Source organism: Pituophis catenifer, unplaced genomic scaffold (assembly GCF_029215685.1).
Source record: "Pituophis catenifer annectens isolate HBS135680 unplaced genomic scaffold, rPitCat1.0.hap2 SCAF_4, whole genome shotgun sequence".
In the NCBI taxonomy this organism is placed as follows: Eukaryota; Metazoa; Chordata; class Lepidosauria; order Squamata; family Colubridae; genus Pituophis; species Pituophis catenifer.
The window spans coordinates 24,826,664-24,850,119 of NW_027256884.1; the positions used below are offsets into that span (position 1 = coordinate 24,826,664).

General features: G+C 37.9%; 1 protein-coding gene across 10 annotated transcripts in view; it reads left to right on the forward strand.

Moving 5' to 3' along the window:
• Positions 1 to 22,610, forward strand: part of MBNL2 (muscleblind like splicing regulator 2) — a 48,590-nt gene extending 25,980 nt beyond the window's left edge. For 9 of the 10 annotated variants that reach the window (XM_070944044.1, XM_070944043.1, XM_070944047.1 and 6 more), the window contains one exon: positions 22,483 to 22,610. In XM_070944044.1, coding sequence (XP_070800145.1) covers positions 22,483 to 22,610 — 128 coding nt within the window. Of the gene's footprint in view, positions 1 to 3,287; positions 3,383 to 22,482 lie in introns of all 10 variants that reach the window. The other variant, XM_070944045.1, reaches the window with a different exon arrangement.
• The last annotated feature ends 846 nt before the right edge of the window (positions 22,611 to 23,456 follow it).

Consider the following 23,456-nt stretch of genomic DNA (forward strand, 5'->3'; position numbering starts at 1 on the left):
TATATATACACAAATATACATAACACACACAAAGGCTCACACATATATAAAATAAAAAGTCAAAAGAAAATATAAATTCAAATTCAGGTTGTTTTAATAGCTACATTTTTCCATTTCCAAGATTAGGAAGTTCATTATATTTTTACTTCAGTATAATAATGAAACTTCACTGTTAGGAAATTACAATATAGAATGAAGTATCTCAATCTTTATCAAATGATTGCCATTATGTTAGAATACTATTCATGAACGTAATAAAAAATTGAACTAATATTTGAATTTTAAATATAAGCTATTTAAGGTGCTCATGAAATAATGAACTCTCAATATTTATTTATCAAACAGCCTGGGAAGAAAGAAAGGTTGGGATACAATTTCTGCTACCTTTTTTAAACACTGTTTTCTCATAGATATATACTAGGAAGTCAAAAAAGAATAAAGCAAAACTTCTATTTTGTTGCCAAAGAATTTTACATGAGCCTATCACTTTATACGATCACTACCAAAGTTTTTACTTTACCATATATATCAGTGATGGCTAACCTTTTCTGGACTGAGTGCGCCCAAACCAAAGCATGCACCTGCGCCCGAACCCCCAAAAGGCAATGCATGTGTACCCATGTGCATGCATGCTCTCCCATGTGCCCCATCCCTGCACATGTGCACACGCCCTGCATGTGCCCCACCCCCGTGCATACACACACGGCCCTCCACACACCCTGTGCATGCGCAGCAGAGACCCGACGACCAGCTGGCGGAGCTGAATTGGGGCAACGGCTCGCGTGCCCACAGAGAGGGCGCTACGCATGCCATAGGTTCGCCATCACAGATATATATAGTTTACTTCATTATGTAAACTATATATGAGGGGATTTAGCTGACTTTGCACATGCTCAGAAGCTAAGCAGAGGTGAACCCAGTAAGTCTTTGTATAGCAGATTCCCAGAGTGTGTGAGGGCTATAGTCAAGATTAAGAAGTTGAGAAATATTCCTGAAAGCATGGTCAGGCTCTTCTGCTTTGTTTCTGAGAAAACATCCTGGATCTATTCACAAACTCGGTGCGGAAGCCTAAGAAACAGGTGATTAAATAATAGCAAAGGCTGTGATGGAAGCAGATACAAAATGCTAAGAAATAAAAGGGAGGGAGGAATATGTTGGAAGCAAGAAGTCATATTGGACATTGTACCTCAAAAATGTGAATCAGCCTCAGCAAGTGTTGGTAAAAAAAAAGTTGAATAAAACAGTGTTGGTAGTATAAAAGAAGCAGAACAAGACTGACATGCTTAGTAATGCTTCTTGGTCCTGCAGAATTGTCCAGGAAAGCAGGACCTGCAAATGATAGGGAATTACACAGGGAAAGAGCCAGTTAGAGACATACATCATAATACTATGCACGTTAACATAAGTTATGCTACATTCAATAGAACATAGAATCATAATCAATAAATTGAATCAGAATCTTTAGAAATAAGCTAAAAAACCGATAACAGATAAAGGAGCCATTATTTTAGTAGATGATTTCTTTGGGAATTGACATAAAAAAGGAGACAGAAATAGACTGAAATGTAGTTTTGATTAAAAATAAGCTGGCCATATTGCCTGAGGATGGCAAAAGGCACTATTTCAAAAAGGATTGCAAAGTATTAGGTAGCAAGACAAAGTAACTTCTTCTTTGTGAGTGATGCAGTTGCTGGAACCCACATTAAAATTATAGAAAGGTAACTGTTGGAATACATTGTTCGTGTATTTTTTGCAACAAGTACAACAGTATCCAACCAGTAGATGGCAGTGTTTTCAAGTTTGTACTTGCATCTATGGCATACACTCTATGTCCTTTTCTCTGTATAAAGTTTCCTGTTTTCTTATCGAAGTTAAGCAGAAAAGCACATGTGGATTGTGCACTGTTTGTTCTGTAGTGCAGAATTTCTAACAGTAACCCTTAGCAACATAAACATGCTGATTGTGAAGGTGTTGTCCCTGTGGCTTTTACTCCATTAGTCATTGCTGTCTATAAGTGAAGATGTTGAGAAGCATTAAAAGAATAGACAGGCAAGTTTTATATAGGGAAAGGTAGGGCAATAACAGGGAAATTGTTCCCTACTCCATTCCAATGAAACAGGCTAATTTGGAAGGAGGATGAATGTTTCATGAGTGGTGCAGTGGTCTGGAGGTGGAGCTGTCGCTTCACAATGAGGAGGCTGTGAGTTTGATCCTAGGTCTGTAATGGCGAACGTATGGCACGCGTGCCAGAGGTGGCTTGCAGCACCCTCTCTGTGAGCATGCGAGCCGTCGTCCCAGCTCGGCCCTGCCACGCATGCGCATACACCTCCCGCTGGCCAGCTGGTCTTCAGGTCTCTGCCACACATGCGTGGGGGTCGGGGCGCATGCAGGGGGCACGTGCACATGCGGGGGGGGGTCGTGGTGAATACAGGCTCAGCGGCACATGCCTGGGGCATTGGGTGCATGCAGGGGGCCACACATGGATGCACGGGATGCATGAGCGGGGGCACATACGCATTGCATTTGGGGGGTTCAGGCACGCTTTGGGCACTCAGTCTGGAAAAGGTCCTTGGTAGAGGCAGATATTTTTCTCTCTGGGCACATAGAGAATATATCTTCTGAATATAACTGCATTGGTGACAGGAAGGGCATCCAGCCAGTAAACACTCAGCTCCATTCAGTTGCCCAGACTCCACCCCACAAGGGATTATGGGGTCATTAAAAGGAGATGATGATGAATGCTTCATGAGAAAGTCATTATGCACTGCTAACTTAAAATCAATTTAGAGCACATGTTTTCAGAAAAATACTGTGTAGAATATACAGAGAAAATACACTAACATCTTCCTCTCAAGTAAGGCTCCCCTGCTTCCTTCTTTTTGGAAGGAGCTTTCTAGAACAGCATGAGATATGGTAACTCCAGATCTAGATCATCCTCTAGATAATCACAGTTCCATAAAGATTCACGTACCAGCTTTTTTCAAATATTGAAACTATAGGAAGAATATCAAAACATTACCCAATATTTGGATAACATTAACAAATACCTAAAACATTTTTTTTCTGGGAATTGCTGATAACTATGACTCCTTTAAATCGTACGTGTAATAAGCTATTTTCCCTTTTGTTTTATTTCTCTACCATGCTTTCTTGCTTTGCATTGTGATTGCATGCCATCTGCTGGTTTAACATATGATGGCTTGCTGCTCTGATATTCACCATGCCAAAATTCCACTTCCATTGCCATAATGCTACCCACACCGCTTCATTGGCTCCCCTCCTGAAAGTTTCCATGATGCACAGCGCTACGTCCGCCACTGTCTCTGCACCAACAGCTCCTACAGCAAGTGTCCCCTTCGCTGCAGCAGCCTCAGCCAATCAGGTTTGCCTCTTTTAAAGCTTTCTTTCATTTCACAAATCCCAAACTCTAAATGAGTGCTGGTATTTCTTTAAAAAAAATTCTCTCAGGAGAATTTTTTTCTTCATGTTTTTTACCCATCAGACTTTTCTTTGAAGTAATTGTTTAATATTTATGGACAGGTTGCACTTATTTAGAGTTAACATTTATGGCAAATAAGGATGTGGCTTTCTATGTATTTTTTTTTGGTGTGTATGTGTGTCTCTAATACTAGCTGCTCAGTAGCCATTTTAGTGCTGATTTTGTTATCATCCAATTAACTTTTAAATTTAAGTATTAACTATCTTTTCTCCAGACTATAATTGTAATTAATTATTTAACCTTTTAAAGCAAAAACAGACTTAAAAGATTGAGGCTGAAGAACATTTCTATGTACCGTATTTTTACGGAAGCTTGCATACATACTATAATTGCAAGATTCAGTGGGATTTTTAATGTGGGCTGCAAATTTATGGATGATCACTTGGTGGCAGCAAAGAGTTAAGAGTTTCTCTTTTACCTAATCATCCCCTCCATCCTTTTTTTTTAGCATTTTAAACATGGCAGCTCTATTTAGCCCTAAGAATCATGTCTAATAATCATTCACAATATTGCTCTTTTCTTTCTGCTTTTTTTCTGTATTTAACTGCTTCTATTCATGGTAAAAGTAATCCTCAAATAGGAGTTATATCTACATTAATAGACATAATTCCTGTCTATAAACCTAATGAGGCTTAGAGAAAGTTATTCCTTTTTCATGTTTGTAAAATGGAAGTGAAGCAATTCCTGATTGGACCTGCAGTTGTATTTCCATTCTCTGTGGCTGCATGTTGTTGCTGTTTCCTTCCTTCAAATTCTCACAGTGTATAGGAAATGCTTCTAAATTAACGAAACTATTGAAAAGGTAATTAGAATTATTATTAGTAGCAGTAGAAGTCCAGGCGAACATAGAAGTACCATTATTATAGGAACTTTATTAAAAAGGGCTTTAGAAAACATCTGCTGTTCCCATTCTTCATGTATAGAATAATTACATAAGGAACTTCTTTCCTGGGTTCTCATTGAATTAAACGTTCTTTGGAGTGGATTAACAAAAGAAACAGCTCACATTTTCAATATTTTAAAGTACTAAAACTAAGGATATATATTGGTTGTGTCGCCCTATTTTATCTTGCTTCTTAAACTTTGCTGCCATTTTGGCAAACATACTGCGCTGTATTAACCAATTATTTCTGGAACATTTTATGAAATTAATCTATTTTTACAAAACCCAAAGCCAATAAAAAGTGCTAAACTGACAATATGTACAGCTATTCTAAATGTGTTACTTCTCAGTGAATGCGTGGGAGAAGTTTTTAAATATCCAAACACAAAAGCATTACAGCCTGTTCTTTCAAATTAGAGCTTGTCAGTATCAAAAGTGGTTTTTATTTTGAAAAGGCAACTGGACTGATTTTTTTGGAGGAAAAACAAGATGTTTCGCTTCCTATTCTGGAAGCATCATCAGTTGTATTGGATGCTGTGGGAGATGGAAGGACCTTTATTGACAGTTGAGATTAGTTGGTGGGAGGGGAAATGATAGGTTCCGACAGGTTCCAGGTTTAGAAGCATTAGAGTTTGTTAGATTTCTTTGTCTTCAGGCTGCTCTGACATGAGTTTAAGGAATGTTCTTTCTGCCAGATAAAAGCTAGTAGAAAACTGAGACAACCCCCCAACTCTTCTACAAATGGTTAACAGAATCTAGACAGGCATATAATTAACTATGTTTTTAGAACTGTTTCCTTATGAGTCCTGTCAAATGTCAATAGGTTCAACTAATTTCCAGTTTTATTTTCTTAATCAGTGAATCATAAAGTAATATATAAAATCATTAGGTAATTTAACTTGATAGAGCCTTGATAGTACAAGGGTTTAGTGCACCCTGTTATTAACACAGCTGCCTGCAATTTCTGCTGGTTCGAATCTCTCCAAGGCTCAAGGTTGACTCAGCCTTCCATCCTTTCTAAGGTAGGTGAAATGAGGACCCAGTTTATGGGGGCAATAAGCTGACTTTGTATAAAATATACAAAAGAATGAAGGCTATTGCTTAAAGCATTGTAAGCCGCCCTGAGTCTCCGGAGAAGGGCGGCATATAAATCAAATTAAAAAAAAAAAAACTTTACTGAAGTAGAGGGTCAGTGCAGTATTCTTGCACGGCAGTATCCAAGAAAAATAAAAGAATGTGAAATTCAGATACTGTATAATTCATTGTGAAAGTAATGTAAAATGAAACAAGTGCTAAAGAAATACAGGTAATATTACACACATAAGTGAATTCATGCTACATTCAAAAAGTAATTTTTTTATCATGTCATAATGTCATAGAACAATAGTTTTTTTTTTCAAAAATCATCATGCAGGACATGCAGTCAGTGAATAATAGACACCCGTTTTGTCAGTTACATTTTTATTAAGTTTATCAGGATGTAAAATACAAAAGAAAATTAAAATAGTGGGGAAATGGAAAGGGGAATAGAAAAATGGGGAGGGTAAATGGGGAGGGAAAGGCTTCTGACTCTTTTTAGCGCAGTAGAATGGAATAATAACATTACAGCCTCAATTTTTTTTTACTTTTACATGCTGATATATATATTAGCCATTTTTATAATAACAAACCAATTGAATCAGCAAAACCCAAAGTCAAAGTTTCATATCCCTCCCCCCCATCTCAAGCACAAAATCCAGAAGCAGTTTCCAAGTAGAAACAAAATTAGATGTGTTCTTTTCTTTGATTAAGGCAATCAATTTAGCCATCTCTGCTAGTTCCATCAGTTTTTCAGCAAGTCATTCTTTGTAGGAATTAAGGTATCTTTCTGCTTTTGTGCATAAAGCGTTCTTGCTGCTGTCAACATATATAACAAAGTTCCTTTTTTTTTTCCAAATTCTTTGTCCATTAAGCCTAAAAGAAAAGTCTCTGGTTTTATTTTTATATTCCACTTTAAGAATCTTCTGCATTAAAATATGAATCTTACCCCGGTAATATTCTGCTATGTCACATGTCCAGCAAAAGTGATAAAAAGTTCTTGCTTTACATTTACATTTCCACCATACATTTGAAATAGCTTTATATATTTTTGACACTTTATCTGGTGTTAGATACTATCCATACATTGTTTTATAAAAAAAAGATTGAAAATTATAGTTTGATGTAAATGTTAAGCCCTTCATCCACACATTTTCTCATTGTTCAAGCATTGTTCTGCGGCCAGCAACAGCTCCCCATCGCCCGGTGCGTTCCCACAGAGAGGGCCTACTCGGGATGCCGTCGGCCAGACAGTGTCGGCTGGCGACTCCTAGGGAGCGGGCCTTTTCTGTGGGTGCATCTACCCTCTGGAATCAACTCCCCCTGGAGCTCCAGATGCCCCCCAACCCTCGCTCTTTCCGCCGCGAACTAAAAACGTGGCTATTTCGCCTGGCCGGCCTGGACTGATGGGGGTTTTTAAAATGGATTTTAATTGATTTTAGGGATTTTATGTGTAACTTTTAACCTGGAGTTTTTGTTTTATTTTTCTGTTTTATTGTTGTGAGCCGCCCTGAGTTCTCTCGGAGAAAGGTTCTAAACCGGAGAAATAAGTCTAAACAAATAAATAAATAAATATAATAAATAAAATTATACTACACTGAAAGTTCTTTGCCCATTGGATTATGCAAGACTTCACATATTCATTCTCCAGATTCTCCTTAATCTTAAAGTCTAACATAAGATCATATTTCCTGTAGCAGTTTAAAGGGCCCTATACAACGTTCCTTTCTCCAATTCTTTTTCCTGAAACACCCCTGTAAAATTAAGTTGGACTGAGAGAAAGAGATCAGGCTAAAGTCATTTAGTAAATCTGACTGGTATTAGATAATTGTACAGTTAGCTACCAACAATCCTTTAGTCTCAGTTAATTGCCAATTTTTAGATTCTGTCTTATAGAGAGTGAAAATCTTTTGAACATGGGCAAAATTACATCTAGGACACAGTGAACGGATTCACATGAACCATTAAATTATGATGTGTTTTAGAGCAATTAAGAAGTATGCCAGTGCCTGCTACTTAGACTTCTGACTTCCGTTGCAAGCAGGTACAACTTGGGAACTATAGTTAGTTCCATCATTTGTTTGATTAGAAGGCATTATAAACCAGGGGGCATTCCTAATGCAAATTAGCCTTCATGCTTTACAGAAGCCACTAAAATTATGCACGCAACTGTCCATGGTTTGTGGTACATCATGCACATGTTATGTATGTACCTTCCAGACAATGTTAACAATTGTATCTTTACCAGCAAACGTTATACTAAGATATAGTGAGTACTGTGATTGACAATCAATATGAAAGCTTAAAAAGAGAAAGAAGTGATTGACTTACTATAGAATACCTGTAGTTTCTAAGCTCCAGTACAAAGAAAGATTATTAGTTGTTGAACTGTTGCTGCTGACCTGTAGTGGGTTTCTACCGGTTCGCCCCAGTTTGGGGCAGTTCCGAATCGGTAACGAACCGTAGCGAAGGTAAGAGGAACCCGTTACTGCTGCTGACCCCAGTGTGTCATCTATTTCATGTTCCCCTTGTCTACAGAAAGAGTACTTCTCTGAAATAAGGAAACTAACAGATGGGTAGACACTACATTGTAACAGTAAACAGGTTTGTTTACATAGTATGGAAATTACAGCTTTCCATAGTTTATATTGTAGGTTAGTTGATAAACTTTCAAATTGATCCAAAGATTTTATTTTGTGTTGTTTTGTTAAAAATATATATTTAAAATATTTTCACAGAGAATCCGTCATCAGTAATTTGTTTAGTAAATATCTTAACCTGAATAAACCATTAAGATATCAAATGCTGATTTGTATCCTTCCTTGAGTTAGAGAGAGATCTCAGTCTAGTGAACCTAGTCATGCTAGGCCTAACCAGACATATCCATCAGAGGAAACGGATTAAGAAATCATCGTTGCTGTCCAAAGAGAATTTGAGAGAAGGGCCATGTTTAAATCACAGTTCCTTATACGGAATAGGAAACTTCCATGTACAAGAGATTTTGTCTGTTGTCCATATGTTCTGTTGTGCATTCGAAGTTCTGATGCTTTGGAGTAGACTTTCTTATTTGCTGAGACAGGAAAGTGGTAACACTGCAGCATTAATTGTAGGCAGGAATATAATCCAGAATATATGTCAAATCTAAAATATCTATTCAATTAAGAGATGCACTCCAGAATTTGATATTACTAAGGTAACATATGGTACAACCAGCCTCATTATGGAGAACTGAGATTAAAATGGGAAGGACATAGAAGACTGAGTGAGAATACCACACCCACTACCACTTCTAAGCTAATTAGATAGCTTCTGTATTTTTGTTTTGATTAGCGTGTCATGTATATTTTAAAGCATTTTGCCATTTATTTATTTTATTATTGTATAGTTTATTTATAATAGTTTGTTATTTTATAATTTATTTTTATTTCATTTTCAATCCATAACTCTAATTTGCAGTAGTATACATTGCACAAAAAAGAAGTAACTTTTCCCATTTATGTTGATATATTAATTTCATAAATTCAAATAAAATTCTGTAAGGCTTTGAAAAATATGAAATATAGCTCCATTGTAAACATTACTTTACATGAAGTGACAAATAGACATTTTTAGTAGTCTTAAATTCAAATTATAGAATAAATTGATAGAACACTATCTTACTAGAGTTTTTTTTCTTCAAACACAGATAACGAGTTTAAATTAGTTTTAATCCTATTAATTTATATGATAATATTCAAACTCTGTTAAATGAAGCTGTCTATCTGGATCCGCTCCAGTCCGGCTTCAGACCTGGGTACAGCACGGAAACGGCATTGGTCGCGTTGGTGGATGATCTCTGGAGGGCCCGGGATAGGGGTTCTTCCTCTATCCTGGTCCTATTAGACCTCTCAGCGGCTTTTGATACCATCGACCATGGTATCATGTTGCGCCGGCTGGAGGGACTGGGAGTGGGGGGCACCGTTTTGCGGTGGTTCTCCTCCTATCTCTCTGACCGGTTGCAATCCGTGTTGACAGGGGGGCAGCGGTCGACCCCAAGGCGCCTTGTTTGTGGGGTGCCGCAAGGGTCGGTCCTCTCGCCCCTCCTGTTCAACATTTATGTGAAGCCGCTGGGTGAGATCATCCGTGGTTTTGGGGTGGACTTCCATCAGTACGCTGATGATACTCAGCTGTACATTTCCACCCCAGACCATCCCAATGATGCCTTGGAAGTGATGTCCCAGTGCCTGGAGGCCGTGCGGGTCTGGATGGGGAGAAACAGGCTTCGACTCAACCCTTCCAAGACCGAGTGGCTGTGGCTGCCGGCGTCCCGGTATAGCCAGCTGACGCCATCGCTGGTTATTGGGGGCGAATCATTGGCCCCCACGGAGAGGGCCCGCAACTTGGGTGTCCTCCTGGATGCGCGGCTGTCTTTAGAAGGGCATATGACAGCCGTGGCCAGGGGGGCTTTTTGTCAGGTTCGCCTGATACGCCAGTTGCGCCCCTTTCTGGACCGGGACTCCCTACGCACGGTCACTCAAGCACTCGTCACTTCTCGTCTGGACTATTGTAACGCTCTCTACATGGGGCTCCCCTTGGGGTACACCCGGAGGCTCCAACTGGTGCAGAGTGCGGCTGCGCGGGGGATTATGGGAGCGACGGGGCGCTCCCATGTGACTCCTCTCCTGCGCGAGCTGCATTGGCTTCCGGTGGACTTCCGGGTGCGCTTCAAGGTGTTGGTGATCACCTTTAAAGCGCTCCATGGCTTAGGGCCAGGGTACTTACGGGACCGCCTTCTGCCACCAATAGCCTCCCACCGGCCGGTTCGCTCCCACAGAGAGGGCCTCCTCAGGGTGCCGTCGGCCAGACAATGCCGGCTGACGACCCCCAGGAGGAGAGCCTTCTCTGTGGTGGCACCTACCCTATGGAACAATCTACCCCCAGAGATACGAGTGATCTCCGACCTTCGGATTTTTCGTCGGGCCCTAAAAACTCATTTTTTCCAGTTAGCCGGTCTGTCTTGATTTTAGGGTTAGTTTTTAAAATTTTAATATTGATTTTAATTGACAAGTTTTAAATTATGGGCCAAATTATAAATTATTTTAACTTTATTTTTAAACTGTGATGTTTTGTATAGATGTTTTTATCTTGGCTGTTCACCGCCCTGAGTCCGAAAGGAGAAGGGCGGTATAGAAATTTGAATAAATAAATAAATAAATAAATAAATAAATAAATAAATATTTGAGCTCTTAGTAATGCTTTTTTTTGGGTCATTTTTTGGTTTTGGAAATGTGAAAATCAAGTAAAAAGTACTGGCACAGAATTACAGAATTATAGGTTAAGTACTGTAACAATATGAATGTAATATATACTACTCAAAAAAATAAAGGGAACACAAGCAGAAGACATCCGAGATCTGAATGAATGAAATAGCCTTATTAAATACTTTGTTCTTTACATACAGTAGTTTATACACTGCTCAAACAACTAAAGGGAACACAAAACTACTGTATGTAACGAACAAAGTATTTAATAAGGCTATTTCATTCATTCAGATCTCGGATGTCTTCTGCTTGTGTTCCCTTTATTTTTTTTGAGCAGTGTATATAATCTAAATAACATCTTTTTTTAAAAAAAACATTTGCTGATCGCATGCAGTAATTTTATTTTATTTTATTTTTATTTATAAATTTAATTTCTTAAAAAAAAATACAAACAGAAAATTTATCAACAAACAGATAGCGGTGAGAACCTTACACAATACTTTACCTTCAATCCAAATATACAAATGAGAAATAAAAACTAAGCTAACATTGTCCTCTTTTTATTCTGTTATTTAACCAAACATACCATAGGTCCCAACATTGGAAATAATGCAGAATCTTTGTGATCTCTTAAAATATTTGTTAGCCTATCTGCTTCTGCACATTCCATAATTTTCCCTAAAATCAAATCTTCAGACGGTAGGTCTTTTCCCTTCCAATTTTGGGCGAGACATATTCTTGCTGCAGTTGTAATATAGACAATCAGATACCATTTGTTAGTGCCTATTTTATCTGGCCTAAGCTTTAGTAAGTAAAGTTCAGGTTTCAGTTGTAATTTGTATCCAGTAATTTCTAACAACCACCTCTGAATAAGTTTCCAAAATTCAATTACCCTGGGACAGGTCCACCATACATGGAAATAAGTACCTAAATAACATTTTTGATAAATTCTCCAATTATATTTTTGTAGACAGTCTGGAAGAATATGGATTTGTATCTAGTTGATGTACATGCCTATAGAATGTTCCTCATCAAACAATAGGAAATATACAGAATTTCTTTTGGGCTATACTATCACTTTTTCTATCCTTGATTTAGATCATTGTTGTTATGATTCAGCTTTCTGCCCTAGACTCACCAGTACCTACCTTGTTTATAACAGCAGTATTCAAAATGCTTGGTCATCTGAAACAGAAAAGCTATATCCATATGTCTAACTTTCAAGGTAGTCTGTAATTTTATTTATTTATTTATTTTTCATATTTGTATACTGCCCTACTCCCGAAGGACTCAGGGCGGTGAACAGCCATAATAAATACAAATACATATAGAAGTTAAAAACTATTAAGAAACAGATTAAGTAATTTAGGCTCAAAGATTAAAAAACATCCAAATTTATCTAAAGAGGTTTAAAACCCAATTTAAAAGACAGTTTAAAAGCCAATTAAAAAGGGAGAGTTAGGCCAGACCAGCTTGTTGGAATAGAAATGTTTTCAGGGCTCGGCGGAAAATGCGTAAGTCTTGGATGTTTCGTAACTCCGGGGGAAGCCCGTTCCAGATGGTAGGTGCCCCCACAGAAAAGGCTCTCCCCCTGGGGGCCGTCAGTCGACATTGTTTGGCCGACGGCACCCTGAGGAGTCCCTCTCTATGGGAGCGAACTGGTCGGTGAGAGGCTATTGGTGGCAGGAGGCAGTCTCGTAAGTACCCTGGTCCTGAGCCATGGAGCGCTCTAAAGATAGTAACCAAAACCTTGAAGCGCACCCGGAAGACCACTGGGAGCCAGTGCAGCTTGCGCAGGAGGGGGGTTACATGAGAGCGCCACATTGCTCCCATTACCACCCGCGCGGCCGCATTCTGGACCAGTTGGAGCCTTCGGGTGCTTCTCAAGGGGAGCCCCATGTAGAGAGCATTACAATAATCCAGGCGTGAGGTGACAAGGGCGTGAGTGACCGTGCGTAACGAGTCCCGATCCAGAAAGGGATGCAACTGGCGAATCAGGCGAACCTGATAAAAAGTCCTCCTGGCTACGGCCGTCATATGCTCTTCAAAAGACAGCCGTGAGTCCAGGAGGATGCCCAAGTTGCGAACCCCATCTGTGGGGGCCAACGACTCGCCCCCAATAGTCAGAGATAGCGCCAACTGACTATATAGGGACGACGGAAACCACAGCCACTCGGTCTTGGATGGGTTGAGTCTGAGTTTGTTCCTCCCCATCCAGATCCGTACGGCCTCCAGGCACCGGGACATCACCTCGAGGGCATCATTGGGGTGGTCTGGGGTGGAGATGTACAGCTGGGTGTCATCAGCGTACTGATGGTACTTCACCCCAAAACCACGGATGATCTCACCCAGCGGCTTCACATAAATGTTGAATAGAAGGGGCGAGAGGACCGATCCTTGTGGCACCCCACATATAAGGGGCCTCGGGGTCGACCTCTGCCCCCCTGTCAACACAGACTGCGACTGGTCAGAGAGAAAGGAGGAGAACCACTGTAGAACAGTGCCCCCCACCCCCAACCCTTCCAACCGGTGCAGCATGATATCATGATCGATGGTATCAAAAGCCGCTGAGAGGTCTAATAGGACAAGGACTGAGGAGCAACCCCTGTCTCGAGCCCTCCAGAGATCATCAACCAATGCGACCAATGCTGTCTCTGTGCTGTACCCGGGCCTGAATCCCGACTGGAACGGATCTAGATAATTCGATTCATCCAGGTACTGAGGCAGTTGTCGTGCAACCACACTCTCAACAACCTTTGCAACAAAGCGAAGGTTGGAGACAGGACGATAATTTGCTAATACAGCTGGATCCAGGGAGGGCTTCTAATAATTAATTAATTAACTTAATTAAGTTCTAATAAGAATATCTCTTTTTGTTTCTCTTTTTATTCTTATACAAGCATATTTAATGGTATTTCCATATCCCTGTTTGTTTCTGCAATGTCAGAAATGATGAATATGTATTCATATTTATCATATCATCTCAATATAGCAATAGTAATAGCACTTAGACTTATATACCGCTTCACAGTGCTTTATAGCCCTCTCTAAACTGTTTACAAAGTCAGCCTATTGCCCCCAACAATCTGGGTCTTCATTTTACCAACCTTGGAAGGATTGAAGCCTGAATCAACCTTGAGCCAGTGAGAATCGAACTGCTGGCAGCCGGCAGTCAGCAGAAGTAGCCTGCAGTACTGCATTCTAACCACTGTGCCACCGCGGCTCTATAACTGAGAATTTTTGTTTGTTTATGTGTTATTGAGATTTGTATCTCACCTTTGCTCGAGGAATTCAAGATCCAATTTTTTCTTAAAACAATAAGCCTGTGAAATAGATTGACTGAGAGATAGGGACTGATCTAAAGTTTCCAGTTAACCTATGCTCTAATTACTACCTTCCTCTGGAATCTAGCCTCCAGCACTAGAATTCTTCAAATGCTGGACTAAAAGCACATACCGTAGTATATTTATTTAACATGTCACAAAATTCTTGGTTGTCTATGTAATGCCAAACTTACTCCTTTGTAATCTTTGTAATTGAAAAAAAACAAGTATGAAATTTTGTAACTTACTTAGGATTTCTTGAGAGATGTAACAAATTTCTAGAATTATTTGCATTAGAACATTTGTTTTTAATATTCACCTGTATGCTATAGGAGAAGAGATCAATAGGCATATATAAAACTATGTTAAATGGCATCAAACACTTTCCTATCTGCTCCTAATAAGCTCAGCATTAAATCTTAACTTGGTGGGACAATTGCTATGTCTTAACATATATTTTTTTAGCTTCAATATTTCAGTATGCTACATTCAGGAGCTGACCATTTGTTCTCATGCATGTTTTATTTCCACTAGATACTGCTTTTATGTACAGCAAGCAACCTTCAATTCCAAATTCATGCAATTCATTCCATAATTCAAGTTTATTTGCAAACACTTTATGTAAATCAACAACTTTCTCACATTCATACATTTCTTAATGACCTGATAAACAGCAAAGCTTTGGTCTGCATATCCCTGCCTAGCATAAAGCTGCACTGCACAGCCCAAATTGTGTTCATCGTGACCTCTTGCATCTTTTCACTCCGAATTTTAACAAATAGCTTCAATAATTTAATGGCCCTGTAGACTCCCCTTCTGTATGGGAAACATAACAGAACTGCAGTTTTCATTTGTCCGTGGTGTGCAGGTTCAGGAAAAGAGGCAAGATGGCAGAAATAAAACAAGCTTAAACTGTGTCAGTCTAGGATTCAAACACTAGAGAGTTCCATAAGCCAGTCCAAGTCAGAGTCCCAGAAAGAGAGAATAAAGCAGGGATACAGGCTGGTGGAGAATTCTTTTTGATGGAGAGCAAGATCCTGTCAATAGCTCCAAAATAGTCCCAGATGCAGATACAGTTGAAGAAGATGTGTTGTCCTTGCTTCCTGAGTAGCTGAGTTCATTGCTCTGAAGTTGCTGGTGCATCCTGGACCAGGGCACCCTGTTAAGATTGGGACTGCATCATACAAGTCTATCTTACCTGGTTTTGCTTGTGGTCTCACCTGCTCAGGTGGCATACTACCTGCCAGTTTCAAAACTGACAGCTCATCAAATGTGATCCCTCATAACAGGAGGGGAACAAATCCAACCCATATTTTCAGAAAAGATTTGCTTTAATAGAAGCATAGAAACAAGGAAATAACCATTCCATTGAATTAAATCCTGATCAGATTCCTTTTGGAATACCCTGTGGAATTCTGGGCACCACTGTTCAAAAACCAAATTGGAAGCAAGTCCAGATGAAGGTTACCAAGATGGTGAATTCTGAAAATGAAGCTCTGTGGGGAATAGTGAAGGATCTGAGTAAGTTTAACCCAAAGAGGAAACTGAAGGAAGGTATGATAGCAATCTTCAAATATCTGACAGGCTTTCAAAAAGAAGGAATGGATTTCCTTTTTATTGCTCCAGTGGGATAGCTAGTGAATTCAGATTAGAAGGAAGGAGGTTAAACATAACGGAAGTTATCACTGGAACATGACATTGTGGTTCTCCTTCACTAGAACTCTTTAAACTGAGGCTGGACAGTCATTCATCTGTCAAAGATGTCGTAGTGGATCTTGAATTCAGCATACAAGTTGGACTAGATGACCTCAAATTATTATCAAATCTGATTCTGTGGTTCTATTGATAGCTCCTGTTATACAAGATTATGCGACCTCCACAGATCTATTGCAATTCCCCTTTGAGAAGTTCACACAAGATACTACAAGACTACTACAGGACACTGCAACTGTTAAAATTATGAGCCAGTTGCCAATCACCTGAATCACAATAACATGACCGCAGTGGCTACAACTTTGAGGACCGGCTATCAGTCTCTGCATACAGCACTATCATAACTTCAAACACTCAGTGAACACATTATCATTATAGTAGGCAATTATAGTAACAAATAATTATGGATCTTTCAGTGCATTAAATCCAATTGTATTGTCCAGATGAATTTTCATGTAATAGAAAAGTAACTAAAATTTATATGAATGTTCCAAAATTTTGAAGACTGTCTCATGCCAAATTAACAAAACATGTTAATGAACCTTGGATCCAGGAAACTACAGCCCAATCAGCTTAACATCAATACCTGAGGAAAATCTTGGAAAAGATAATCAAGCAGTGGATTTATAAGCACCTAGAAATGAACAAGGTGATCTCTAGAAGACAACATTGGTTTCTAAAAAGCAGGTCATGCCAAACAAACATTTGTCTTTCTTCATAAAGAGACTAAATTAATGAAGCAAAGAAATGTTGTGGAAATAGTATACTTAGACTTCAATAAGACATTTAATAATGTAGACCACAGCCTATTCTTGATAAAGTAGAAGAATGTGAGATTGATAGTACCACCAGTACCACCACATGACTTTGCAATTGACTGGCCAACCACACTCAGTGTGTGGTCCTCAATGGAACAATTCTACATGGAGACAAACATACAGTGGGACACCTCAAGTTTCTGTCTTTGGCCCACTCCTTCAACATCTTCATAAATGATCTAGATGAGGGAATAGAAGGAGAACTCATCAGACTTGCAAATGGCACCAGGCTGGGAGGAATTGCTAACACTTCAGAAGATAGACTCAATATTCAGAAGGCTCTTGAGCATTGGGCCCTAGTCAATAAAAGATGCAGTTCAGTGGTGAGAAAAATAAGGTCCGGCACTTAGGCAGGAAAAACCAAATGCACAGCTACATAATAAGTGATATTTTGCTCCGGTAGTAATTGTGGGAGGGATGTCCCATCACCTAAGTAGGAGCCAACAGTGTGTTGCAGCTGCCAAAAAAGCCAATGCAGTCCTGGGCTGCATCAACATAGGGATAGTATAAAGCTCACGAGAAATCATAGTACTGCTTTATACTGCATTAGTAAGATGACACAGAACTGTGTCCAGTTCTGGCCACTATGATACAAAAAAGATACTGAAGCCTAGAAAGAGTGCAGAGAAGAGCAACAACGATAATAAGGAGCCTGGAGGCTAAACTGTATAACGAACTAAGGGAAGTAGCCTAACAAAGAGAAGACTTAGGGGTGATATGAAAACCATCTTCCAATACTCGAAGGGCTGTCACAGGCAAGAAGGGGTTGATTTATTCTCCAAAGTACCTGAAGTCAGGGTAAGAAGCAATGGGTAGAAGCTCATCAGAGGGAGACCCAATTTTCAACTAAGGAGAAATTTCTTAATGGTGAGAACAGTTAACCAGTGGAACAGCTTGCCTCCCAATGTCTCTGAAACCCTGGAATTTGCATGCTGTTATCATCAATATCATCATGTAACCAGGTTTCAATAAAGCATAGGGCAGCTGTGCTGTGAAAATCGTAATTGCATCTGTTTAAAAGGAATATTTCATCCATCTTGTTAGCAAGTGAATGTAAATTTGTCAGGAAGATTGAAGGCAGAGCAGTTCTATTTCCCCTATTCCTTAGCTAGTTCAAAATTCCCACCCTTTTACCTCATCTCCGTTTCCTCTGTTTGTTTTTGGTTTTTTTGGCAATCCATAGCTCTAGAGAATTTGCTTCTTCCTGTGTTAGAATCCCCTCCGCGTTTGTAAAGATGGGGGGTTTGCTGAGGAGCAACAAAGCTGCTCCTTAAAGAAACGTTGCTTAATTCTTAGTAGACGGTCTCGTGATGGTCTCTCTTAGACCATGTATGTGTATTCTTGATCTGTGCTCAGGCAAAATATGCATATGTAATAGTTAGCACAATCCTGCTCTCCATCCATTCTGTATGTTGTGCATCATCAGTCTGGTTTATTATATTTTTTTGTAGTTTTGGATACTCTTCACCACCACAAATACACAAGTGTTAATTATGTCTTTGAGTGCAATAAGAACATTTCTTGTGCTACCGTTTGGTTGTATGCAAAAGTTTCAATTCTCATGGTCAAATTGGATATTTTGAGGAATGAAATTCGACACAACCTCTACATACTAAGTTAAAAATAGCACTTAGCAATAACGATAGCACTTAGACTTATACACCGCTTCATAGTGCTTTACAGCCCTCTCAAAGCAGTTTACACAGTCAGCATATTGCCCCCAACAATCTGGGTCCTCATTTTACCAACCTTGGATGGATGGAAGGCTGAGTCAACCTTGAGCCGGTCAGAATCAAAGGAATCGAACTGCTGACAGTCAGCAGTCAGCAGAATTAGCTGGCAATACTGCATTCTAATTACTGCACCACCACAGCTTTTAAAAGGACATAGTTCTTCAAATTTGAATGCAAATTTATTATATGCAATTATTTACGGAGAATAAGAAAAGAGTTAATATAGTACACATGGACATTTGGACACAAGTTCAGTTGGTACATTATGACATCTCCTTTGGCAGAAATAATAGTTTCCAAATGTTTCTGTAGGCAGTAAGAATCTTTCTGCTCTTTTGTTTTCAATTTTTTTTTTAATTTATCAAAATGGGAAATACAAAGGAAAATAAAAGGAAACTAGGAGAAGGGAAAAGGGGCAGGAAAAGAAAATGTAAGGTAAAAGGGGAAAACAGAAGGTGACTTCCAACTCTTTTTTGCTCAGTGGAAGATAGCAGTATTACAGCCTCAACTTTTTACACATTAATATATACTAGCTATTTCTATAACAACAAATATATCTAATCGGCAAAACCAAAATCGAAGTGTTTTTTTTTTATCGCAAGCAAAAATCCAGAAGCGATTTCCAATAAAAAACCATAATTAAATATATTATCTTCTTTGAATAGAGCAATCAATTTAACCATCTTCGCTTTCTCTTCCTTGCTGTGGAAATTATATATTTCTTTTTGCACTTAATAGTCTTTAGAAATGTTATAAACTATTACCATTTATGTTAACAAAATTCACTATATTCTTTCAGATTCTTTAACCTTTTTAAAGAGAAAAAAACCACTTTTCATACATTTTAAAACACTAAACATTTCTTTAAAAACATTTCCAAAATCAATAAGTTTTAATAGATCTTTTTAAACTGCCTCTTAACATACATACTTTAAAATTCATTTTCAGTAATATTTTACAAGCTTTAAAAATTACTCAAAAATTATATATGAAAGAAAAAACCATTTTCAAACTCACTTTATAAACACAAACAAAATAAAGCTGCATTAAAGCTTTCTTTCAATTACATAGATCAGACTAATAAAAATCCAACTCCAATTGACTAATTCAATTTAAATAACTCCAAGTTATCTTCACAGAATATCCATTTAAAGACTTTAAAGTTTTTTTAAGTTAATCTTTTTTTAACTTCCTATTAGCAGATACTTTCAAATACACTTTCAATAAAATCTTACAAGCTTTAGGAATTGCTTAAGATAGATATATCTTAAGCAATTCCTAAAACCACTTTACATTAAAACTTTCAAGTACATTTATCAAACTGATAAAAACCTATCCTAATTCCAATTAACTCATTAAGTCACTCCTCCCATTTTATTTTCATAGAATAAACTTTTTCTTCTCTGGAATGTCTATCAAGTAATTATAAATTCTCTTTTTCTCAAGGATTTCTCTCTTTTTATTAGTTTATAATATAAAATACAAAAGAAAATAGGAAAAATAGGGGAGGGAAAGGGAAAGGTAAAGTGTGGAAAAAGGAGGAAAAAGAGGAAAAAAGGCGTTGACTTCCAACTCCCTCTGGTGCAGTAGAATAAGATAATAACATCAAAAGTAAAGTTTTTACTTTTACATAGTAGTATAAACTAGCCATTTCTATAACAACAAACCTATCTAATCAGTAAAATCAAAAATCAAAGTTTCATTTTTTTCTACCTCAAGCACAAAGTCCAGAAGCGGTTTCCAAATAGAAACAAAACTAATTGTGTTTTTCTTTAATCAAAGCAGTCAGTTTAGCCATCTCTGCTAACTCCATCAACTTTTGCAGTCAAGGATCAACTTTTTCTCAAGGATTTCTCAACCTTATTAGTATCCATGAAGAAAAAGTCCCATACCTGTCCTCTTGAAAATTGCAGATTTTCTTGGAACTCTTTTTTCAATTGTGTTGGGCGGTTTATATTTATATAGGTGTCAGGTTTATATTCCAAGATTGCAATTGAGTCATTTGCATTGTCAGCTACTTGTGAAATTGCCTCAGTGGTTTGGTAGCTTCCTATACATAATTGCATCTCTGAAGTAATTTGAGTAGGGTTTTTTTAACATCCTTGGAACATAAATGGCCTATATAAACTATAAAATTTTCAAATACATCTCTAATAATTTGCTCCTCCATCTTTTTAACTCCCTCTTTAGATTTTTGGTAGATCATTTAAAAATTATTGGCCGGTCAGGATTCATAAAAATCAAAGCGTTTTAGCCACCCGCAGTTAAGCAAACCAAGCTACAAATTACTGAAAAATAATAAACTAAAACCATAATTTTTTACCCTTATATTTCTCCATCAAAGTTGAAAAAAAAGTACTCCACACTTCCTTATTTTAACTTGCCTTCAGCAACCTTCTTCCTTGTTGTTTAACAATAAAGAAATCCCCAAAATGGCACAGATCTTCAACAAGGAATAACAAGCTGTGACTAAAGAGAGCTTCTCTTAGCTTAATAAAGATTAATAGTCCTTAAAAGTGATTAAGGAATAAAAAGCACAACTTAATGTCCATTTGAAAAATAAATTCCAAAACGGCTGGTTTTTTAAACAGCATAGTGATTGCAGCCTTGGCCCCCATTCACTGGCTCACCAGCTTGCTCCAAAACACACCTGAAGCTGCGTGCTGTATGGAGGATCTTGTGGGATGATTCTAGGGTTCTCCCTAACCCGGGAGAATAATATAAACTAAAGGAATGCCAGTTCCTTCTGGTGGTAAGTAGAAAAAGTGACAGTCAGAGAAAAACCCTTCAGGGAGCCCCAGGGATCTCTCCTTGGGCATGTCGTCAGTTGGCCATCTTCACCAGAGGCCAAGAAACTTTCTGTTCTTTTGGAATAGTTTCCCACTCATTCTTACAGAACTTTTCTAGTTTAGAAATATTCCTAGGTGTCCTTGCATATATTATATGTTTGAGATCACCCTACAGTTTCTCAATAATATCCAAGTTAGAGTACTGAGAAGATTATTTCCAAACCTTTTATCTATTTTTCCTGCAAGCACTTAATGGTTATTCCAGAGTGTTGTCTTACTGAATTATCCAGCTACTTTCCAGCTTCAATATCTTCCATTATATAAGAATATTTCTGAGCCAGAAAAAATCTTCAAGGAAGAATAGGAATACACTCCATGAAACTTGCTTAATTTTTTCCATACAACTACATTTGTTTATTGTAAAATAGTCTGCCTATCAAAGATTCACACACTATGTTAAATCATAAATTATGGTTTATCAACTGCAGTGGCTAGGTTTATTGCAGGCAAAAAATGAAGCGAAACATTCAACCAATACTTTTCTGTGTTAGTAAATTATTTGTCTTTATATTGCATACATACACCATATTAGCATAAACATATATACACATATAGATCATGCAAACAGTTGATTAAAAGATCTAAGAAAGATTTTTTTAAAAAAACAACATCCCAGGAAAAAAAATCATGTTTATTTCTAGTATTAAATTGTATGGTTCGTTTCCTAGGATAATGTGTTGATCCAATTTTATAAAATATGATTAAAACATGATATATTGACTGTCCTAGGTTATTCCAAATTCTGTCTTTATAGTGTGTATGTGAACATATAACAAGACTTTCGAATATGAAGCTTCAAACTACAAATTTTTTTAAAAGCGATAAAACAATCTGAAAACAGTCCAAAAAAGTTATTAAAAATCATGTTCTAAAAATTATTAAAAGTTATATCAGTCTGTTGTATTGAGGTTAATCAATTGTAACTTGTAAGGAGAAAAATCAGCCTTTTCAGTCCAATCGAATCCAAGAAACAGTGGTTATAATTCTGAAATAAAATCCAAATCAGGTGCTTTGATTTTGAATACGTAACTTATTTCCAAACAACATTTAGCATATAAAATGAGATTAAATATCCATGGTTTGGTCTCTCATGCGCTTTGAAAATTAATTAACATTACTGTTGTTAAAAAAATTGCATGCAATATATATTTTAACTTGCAAAAATCCTAAATGAAGTGAAGTGAATGCACTTCTATGTGCTAGTGGAATTTTTAAATTTAAACTATTAAAAAAGGAGAAAAATAATAGCATTGATAAGAATTAAGTGTTCCAGTAGAATTAAATATTCCAATATTCCAATAAAATATTGCATTGAAAGTCATACATGTTTTTTTTTTCTTCTCACAGATAATCCTGAAATAGTGAACAGGAATGGCATGGAATGTCAAGAGGCCTTGTTGAGAACAGCAAAGCATTGTTACTGTACATACAACCCTGTCTCTTCCTTAACAGAATTGCCACAAACTGCATGCTGAGTAAAGAGACAAGTTTACTTTTGTCCACACTTAAGAGCTAGTGCTGCTATATCGTATATGAATATTAAGATGGTATGCTTAGTATATTAAAAACTAATCTAGTTAACTACCTGATGCCAGCTGTGATGGTTCAAGACATAAAAGGGTAATATTTTACTTTTAAAAGTTTTATATAACACTGTTTACTTCTTAGGAATATTGTCTTACCACCATAAAATAGTGAATGTAAGTAGTCCCATTCATGTATCGCAGGGTTCACAGTTTTATGACTCTTTCAATGTTAGCAATAACTGATTTACATTGGCCACTAAATCCAGGATCTAACTACATGAATAGTTTCCCATGAGAGCTGTTGCTTTGGTTGCATATTTCTTAAACTGACCTCCCTGCACCCCAGTTTACGCAGAGAAATTCTTTTGAAACTGGACTTTCAAAAGTACTTTGTAATGCTGCAAAGGAGAATCTGGTCCCAGTGATGTAGGTCAAGGAAATTTAAAAACAAGATACTTTGGGATATCAGTGCTACTAGTTGCACTGTGATGATTGTTTGGGGACGAAATAAGTGATGCAGTGGTGGAATCACCACTAGAAGTTCCAGAGTAGTTTTCCTAGCTTGGTGTCCTTCAGATAAGTAGGATTTTTCCTTCCAGCATATGCAACCAGCATAGCCAATGGTCATGCTGTGGGTAGGTGGGTGGTTGGGGAATCCAGGGAGTCATAAGAAACCTAGGTTGAGGCACAGTCAATTGGATGAAGGTGAAACAGAAGATCTAAACCAGAGATGTCAGACTTGTGGTGTCACGTCGTCACGTGACGTATCGTGACTTTTCCCCCCTTTGCTAAACT